Source organism: Ailuropoda melanoleuca, chromosome 1, assembly GCF_002007445.2.
Source record: "Ailuropoda melanoleuca isolate Jingjing chromosome 1, ASM200744v2, whole genome shotgun sequence".
NCBI classification, from domain to species: Eukaryota; Metazoa; Chordata; class Mammalia; order Carnivora; family Ursidae; genus Ailuropoda; species Ailuropoda melanoleuca.
Genome location: NC_048218.1, coordinates 161925827 through 161934048, shown reverse-complemented (window position 1 = coordinate 161934048; position 8222 = coordinate 161925827). Strand labels below are relative to the sequence as shown.

The 8222-nt window shown below is 40.2% G+C and overlaps 1 protein-coding gene across 1 annotated transcript; it reads right to left on the bottom strand.

The window, feature by feature from the left end:
* Positions 1-202: 202 nt before the first annotated feature.
* LOC109489491 (keratin, type II cytoskeletal 7-like) lies at positions 203-903 on the bottom strand. The gene is given in 3 exon segments (XM_034643892.1): positions 203-430; positions 539-813; positions 816-903. Coding segments are annotated over 3 exon segments (591 nt in total).
* Between the last annotated feature and the right edge of the window lie 7319 nt (positions 904-8222).

Below are 8222 nucleotides of genomic sequence, written 5' to 3'. Positions count from 1 at the left end.
AGGGGTACAGGTTTCTGTACACAGGGCTCATTTTCCTACACTTGTGGATGGCAGCTGAGGTCCCAATGGAATAGGACTTGGTGACCTCAGGCCTTCCACCACTCGAGAAGCTCCTTGCTGCCCATGGCTCCTCTGAAGACCAGTGGAGTCCACCACAGAGATGTTCACAAGTTCCACACCATCTCCCGCCAACTGGATCTCCTCACCCTCCAGCAGCTTGGGGTAGGGCCATCTTGACGTCCATGAGCCCTGGGTACTCACACAGTGGCCATGCCATGTCCTGCTCGGCTTGCTGCAGGGCAGCCGCCAGCTCCTCCTGCTTTGCGTGTGCATCCCTATGTGCCAGCTTCCCGTGTTTTTCAGCCTCAGCAATGGCAGCATCCAACTTAGCACACTGGTTCTTGATGCTGTTGATCTCAGCCTGTAGCCTCTGAATGGCACCATTTCAGATTCATCTCTGCAATCTCAGTGGGGTACTCCAGGGGTCATCCCTGTGCTTCCCAGCCTGGGCCTGAGGGTCTCAAACTTGGTCTGGTACCAGGCTTAACCTCAGCTCAGCTGCAGTTGGCCACCTCTTCTGGTCCTTGACCTCAGCGATGATGCCATCCAGGTCCAGACAGTGGCTGTTGTCCATGGACAGCACCACAGATATGTCTGAGATCTGGGACTGCAGCTCTGCCAACTCTGTCTCATAGAAGGTCTTGAAGTTGATCTCATGGGTCAGGTCATCTGCCTTGGCCTCCAAATTCACCTTGTTCATGCAGGCAGCGTCCGTGTCCTTTTTCAGCACCAGAAACTCATTCTCAGCAGCCGGTGATGGTTAATTTCATCTTGGTACTTGTTTTTGAAGTCTTCCACAACATCCTGCATGTTCTGCAGCTCTGCCTTCAGGTGTCCCCCCATCTAGATGTAGCAACTCAAGCTGCCTCTACAGGTCAGCAATGTGGGCCTCAAAGATGCCGGGGATGGGGGGTTGGTGGGCAGCTGTTCTTGGCTGACTTCTGCTCCTGCAGCAGGGCCCACTTTGTCTCCAGCAGCTTGCTCTGCTGCACCTTATCAATGAAGGAGGGAACTGATATTGAGGGTCTTGATCTGCTCCCACTCCTCCTGGTGAACCTGGTGGATGCAGGGGTCGATGTCCACCTGCAATGAAGCCAGCAGGCTCTGATTGATGGTGACCTCATGGATGCCAGTGCCCGCTGGGCCTGCACAGGGGGAGCACAGGACCATGCGTGGCCACGAGGCACCCAGGACGTAGAGGCTACTGCTGCTGAAGCCACTGGGGTGTGCAGAGCTCAGGCACACCTGGGTGCCTCACCCCAGAAAGCACTGGAGCCCAAGCCAAAGGCCTGGGAACTTAAGTGTATGGACATACTGGCTAGACCAGGCTGGACCGAGCACTGGGTGCCAAGGAGCCGAGTTCCCTTATCATCATTTGCAACAGGTTAGCCTGATACAGAGTTGCCAGATATACCAAATAAAATACAAGATGCTCAGTTAAATTTGAAATTTAGATAAACAATAATTTTTAGTACATGTCCCAGACATTACATGGCTTGAAATACACTTATAACTACACACCTTGTATTTTATTTGTATCTAGTCTAATAGCAATGATCTTCTATTCTTTTTGTAGGATTCATAACGTGAGTCTGTCTCAGAGATCTGAAGGCCTCTGGTGCTGCACACATGAGAGTTCTGTCCTTGCTGGTTAGGGGCCAGCTCTGCTCAGGGGGGTAGAAGTTAGGTGGCTGGTTTATATATAAGATGCAGCCTGACTCCCTGGTTCTCCAGGCTTACTTTTCTTCTGAGCTCCCAAACCTACCAAAACTCCAGCAAACAAATACCTAGGCTAACTTGAACGTGAACTCTGAGGGCAATAATAACACCTTTTTTACATTTGTATATTTCATGCTGAACTCCCCTCTTCTGATTTTAGCTTTATTTGCCTTTATTCTCTCTTTAGCTTCAATGCTGCTTTTGCGTATTCCCTGAACTGGTGAAAAGCTTTCTAACTGTGGGCCCAGCAGGGTGGCCACTATCAAACTAAAGGAGAAGCCGGTCCGGTTCTCAGTCCGCAGACAGACAAAACTGTGCATCTCACTACCCCCAGAGGAAGCAAGGAGACCATCTTTCAAACCACTGTAATCATCCTTACATGAATTACATATTGTTCCAAGACATTTACAAAAGTATCCCTGCGCCTGTCCACCCTTTCATGAGTTCTGCCAACAATTACTACTGATCACCTTATTTCACTAACGAGGCAAAACCAAGCCCCCACATCATGGAAAGATAGTGGTGCTGGAACCAGGTCTCAGAGTCCCCCTTGGTGACAAGCAAAGACATAATAATTATGGTTGTTTTTGAAACACTTAAGGCTTTCTGCACCAGGCTGTGCATCTCCACTGAACATAAAAAGCATGGCATTTGCCCCATGTAGGGTGGCATTATCAGGGTGCTCTTTATAGAGAGAAAATTTTTAAATACTCTTTTCCCCTTGCATTCTCTATATTTCATATGGTTCCTACTATTCCTTGTCCTTAGTATTTTACCATATCTGTAAAGCCAAATCACATCCTTACGATTTTCCAGGATGGTCTCAAGGACTCAGTTCTCAATGGCTAGTAAAACAAGTCATTCTTACACCTGTTGACCATGTATCAACACCAAATCTATGCTAGGTGTTTCATATTATATAAGCATTTTATAATGCATATAGGACAGAAGACTCCTATGTGCAAGTTACTGAACAAAGACAGTTGACACTTTGCAGAACAACATTAAAAATACACTACTGTACTAAAAATAAAAAAGGCAATAAATGCTCATGGAAGTTTAACTTCAGTTTTATAAGCTCAGACAACCGCTAAGTTGATAACCTTGATACAGATGAAAGAGGGAAACATGTTTTCTCTTCTCCCTGGAGAGGAAAATGCATTATCTTCTCTTCACAGCTTTCAGGCACCTGACAGCTGAACTTGGCCTTGGGCCAGTGAGTGACTCACTTACTCAGTTACTGCCATAGTAATGAAAGAAAGGGTCTTTTGCTCCATCAATTGCAAGTTTTTGCAAGACGTTAGACAGAAGCTGTTTAGAAATGTCAGTAGACACCATCCCTCTCAGTAAAGTAGCCCCGTAAGGTCCTGGGACTCTGTCGTGGCTCACACTTGGTATCTCAGAGAGTCATTTGAAGACACAGTGTGAAGAGCTCCAGGCTCCAAGACTCCCAAGCCAGGCTAAGAAGAGCTGCCCAGGGAATGGCTTTGGCTGCACTAGAAAATTCATCCAGGCAGGAGGGGATGTAGAGAGACAGCACAGGGGAGCTCCATGGCATAAATCTTCATTTCAGCAACAACTTTAATTAATTATGCAGCTTCAGTCAAATCATTCAGCCTTTGTGAGCCTCCCTTCTTCCCCCTCAGGTGGTAACAAAGATTCTGAACCACCACCTCTCAGCTGTTCTGAGGCATAAGTAACATAATCAAGGGATGTTCAGGAAAACATAAAATGACAGCCTTAATCTATTCATCCTTCATTTTTCCTGCCATTATGTCCCTAAGACCACATCAAATCCAAAGCAGACACTTGCTCCAGAAGACTTTTCTCCCCTTAAAATTTCTAGGAACAGATTAAAGCCAGGTGGAAGAGGAGGTGAAGCATTTAGGATATATATATTTAGGATATATATTTCAATATTTGTAACATAAGGAATCTCCATTTGAATGCCCAGTGGGCTTCTCAAGGCTAACTGTCCTGAGCCAAGTTCTCCAGACTAGCCACTACTAATGGCATCCGTAACTCCATGCTGTCATGGCTCATCCAGACACTTGGGGTCACCCTTGACTCTGCTCTCTTATACCTCACATCCAATTCATTAACAAATCCTGTTGGCTCTACCTCCAAAACATCCACAATCCAACCATGCCTCCCACTCTCACAGACCTTTCTGGGCTGACAGGCTATCACCTCTCCCTGAAGAACTGAATCATCTCTAATTGCTTTTCCTGTTTCCCGCTTGCTCATCCCTCTTCCTCAGTCCGATAGCCAGAAGGATTTTCCTAAACCCTGTGTATCTCTGCCTGAAGATCCTGAAGCAAAGCATGAGACAAGGCTTCTGTGTCCCAGCAAGCAGGAGGAAGGACAGGCATTAAAATAGGGAAGCAGGTAGAGTCAATAAAAGAAAAGTGTAACTCATTCAACGGATACTTTGTCCCCAGAGGAACTTGTAAGGGGTACCATGAACACCTCTCAGAGCCATGTACCTGGGAGAAGGGAAGAAGCACTGGCTTCTGTTTCCCAGTGATCAAGGGTGCTCCAAGGGCCTGTTGTCTACCCACCCACCCCCACAATGCTATACTTGTCAGTCTGAGGGGATGTCCTGTATGATAAGTGTAGAGGAGCCCAGGGAGGACACCAGGTATGTGGCACAAACTAGCAGTAAGGCACTTGTAAAATTCAAGGTGGAAATGATTGCTGCCATTATGACTAGAATAAGGGGCAAGACTGAGCCTGAAAAGATCATTTCATATTGCTACTCTGTTTACAATCACCCAATAGCTTTCCATCTTCCCCAAGGTAAATCCAAAGGCTTCACCATTACCCATACCACTCTCCCCACTGTGCCCTGAAGACCTATGAAACATGCCCCATTTCAAGGTCTTTGATCTTACACCTCCTCCTTATCCCCACTTGAGACACTCTGCTCAAATGCTACCTCATCAGTGAGGGCTTCCCTGATAGGATCTTGCATAGAAAGCCCTAAGGAATCCACCCAAAAACTATTTTAAAAGTTAGGGTACTAGACCAATATTCAAAAATCAATTGTATTTCTATACATTAGCAATAAGCAATTCAAAAATTAAGAAAACAATTCCATTTACTATAGCGTCAAAAACTGTAACATACTTAGGAATAGATGTAATAAAAGAAATGCAAGATTTGTACGCTGAAAACTATGAGATATCTTTGAAAAAAATTAAAGTAAGACCTAAATAAATGGAAACACATTCCAATGTTTATGGATTAGAAGACTTAATATTATTAATTGATTTAAAGACTCAAGGCAATCTTATCAAAATCCCAGCTACTTTTTTTTCAAAAGTTCACAAGTTGATCATAATATTCATACAGAAATGCAAGGAGTATACTGCTAAGCAAAATAAGTCTGTCAGAAAAAGACAAATACCATCTGATTTCACTCAAATGTAGAATTTATGAAACAAAACAAACAAGTGAAGAAAAAAAAAGAGAGACAAACCAAGAAACAGACTCTTAATTATAGAGAACAAACTGATGCTTACCAGATGGGAGATGAAGGTGAGCAGGGATAGGTGAAATGGGTGATAGGCATTAAAGAGTACACTAATCATGATGAGCATTGAGTAATATATAGAATTATTGAATCTCCATATTGTACACCTGAAACTAATATAACACTGTTTGTTAACAAGATTGGAATTAAAATTTAAAACTTCATAAAAAATAAATTAATTAAAATAAAATCACTTTTATTTTAATAATAAAAAAAAAAGAAATGCAAGGTACCCAGAATAGCCAAAACAATCTTAGGAAGAACAAAATTGGAAGACTCACACTTCCTTATTTGAAAACTTACTGTAAGACTACAATGATCAGGACAGTATGGTACTGGCATAAGGGCAGATATAGATCAATGGAATAGAATTGAGAGTCCAGAAATAAATTCATAGATTGATGACCAATTGATTTTTGACAAGGGTGCCAAGAATAGTCAATGGGGAAAGAATAGTCATTTCTGAAACTACTGGATATCCATGTAAAAAATAATGAAGTTGGACCCCTATATCACACCAGAAATTAAAAATTAACTCCAAATGGGTGACAGACTAAATGTAAGAGCTAAAGCTAAAATCTTTTGAAAGAAAACATAGAAATACATCTTTATGACCTAGGATTATGCAGTTTTTAAGATATAGTACCAAAAGCACTAGCAACAGAAGAAAAATAAATCAGACGTCATCAAAATTAAAAATTTTTGTGCTTCGAAGGATACTATCAACACTGACATTGGTACAATCTATAGAGCTTATTCTGAGAGAAGGCAACCAACAGAGTGGGAGAAAGTGTAAGTAACATATCCGATAAGGAACTTGTATTCAGAATATATAAAAAAAACTCTTACAAATCAGTAATTTAAAAGTTATGATATTGTACTAAAGTTATATACAATGTAATATACAACATATAACCTATTTATAATGTACGAAAGATTTGAACTGACATTTCTTCAAAGAAAACACAAATGGACAACATATACATGAAAAATCTGCTCAATCTCACTAGTCATTAGGGTTATCAAATCAAAACCACAATAAAATATCATTTCACATTTACTAGGATTGCTATACTCTAAAAAAACAGACAACAACAAATGTTTGCAAGGATGTTAAAAAACTGCAAGCTTCATATATTGCTGGTGGGAAAGTATAAGTGGTGAAGACACTGGAAAATGGCTTGCTTTGGAAAACATTTCCTCAAAATATTAAACATAGAGGTTTCCATATGACCCATCAACTTCAATCCTAGGTATACGTCAAAGAATCATGAAAACATATACCTACACAGAAATCTGTACACTAATTTTCATAGCAGCATTGTTAATGATTACAAAAAAAGTGGAAACAACCTAAGTGTGTATCAGCAGATGAATGTATAAACAATATGTGGTACATTCATACAATGGAATGTTACCTAGCTTTAAAAAGGAATGATGTACTGATGCATGCTACAACATTGGTGAACCTTGAAAACATTTAGCCAAGTGCAAGAAACCAGGCACAGAAGACCATATTGTATAATTCCATTTACATAAAACATTCAGAATAGGAAAATTCATACAAACAGAAAGAAGATTGGTGGTACCCCTAGGCTAGGAGAGTAGTAAGGGATGGAAAGTGATTGCTTAATGAGTAAGAAGTTTCTTTTTGAGTGATGAAAATGTTCTAAAATTATATAGTGGTGATGGTTGCACCTAAAAACTACTGAATTGTACACTTCAAAAGGGTAAATTTTGTATGTGAATTATATCTCAACAAAGCTATTATTTAAAAATAGCAACAATATGAAATGCTTGCAAGGAGGCAGAGAAACTGGATCGCTCACACATTGCTGGTAAGAATGTAAAATACAACAGTTATCGTGGAATAGAGAGTGATAGTTTCTTTAAAAACTAAATATACACTTGCCATACCATTCAACAATCACATACTTAGGTATTTATTCCACAGAATAAAAACTTACATTCACAAAAAAATCTATACAATGATTGTTCCTAGCAGTTTATTTGTATTAATCAGAAACTGGAAAGAGCCAAAACATCTGACAAAGGATGAATAATTGAACAAACTGATACATACCATGAAATACTACTCAGCAATAAAAAGGAACGAATTTTTAATACACACAACTCAGGTGGATCTTAATGACATTATGCTGAGTGAAAAAATGCCAGTTTCAAAAATTCACATACCATATAATTCCAATTACAAAACATTATTTAAATGACAAAATTATAGACATGGAGAACAAATTAGTGGTTGCCAGTGGTTAGGGATGGAGAGAGGGTAGGAGGAAAGTATGGCTATAAATGGGTAGCACCAGGGAGAGCTTTGTGGTGATGAGCTCATTCTATGCCTTGAGTAAGTTGGTGGTTACATAAATCTACATCTGTGATAAACTGACATAGAACTACACACACACACACACACACACACACACACACACATACATACTGTACCAAACAATGTCAATTTCTTAATTATAATATTATACTAAAGTTATAAAAGATATAACCACTGGGAGAAAGTAGGTAAGAGTACATGGCATCGTTACCTCTGTGTACTATCTTTGCAACTTCTATGAATCTATAATTATTTCAAAATAAAAGGTTAAAAATACCTAAAAACTCACAAAACACTGTTCTAGAGGCTCTTTAAAAAGTCCCTTTATAAATGTTCCAGAAAAGGAAAACTTGATAAATTGGACTTCAGCGAATGAAAATCTTTGGCTCTGCAAAAGACTTGATAGGAGAACAAAAAGACTAGCTACAGACTGAAAATAATATTTGCAAACAACATATCCAACAAAGGACTAATATCTATAATACATAAAGAAATCTTAAAACCGAAAGAGTAAAAAAAAATTAGAAAGTAAACAAAAAATATGCACAAACATTTCATCAA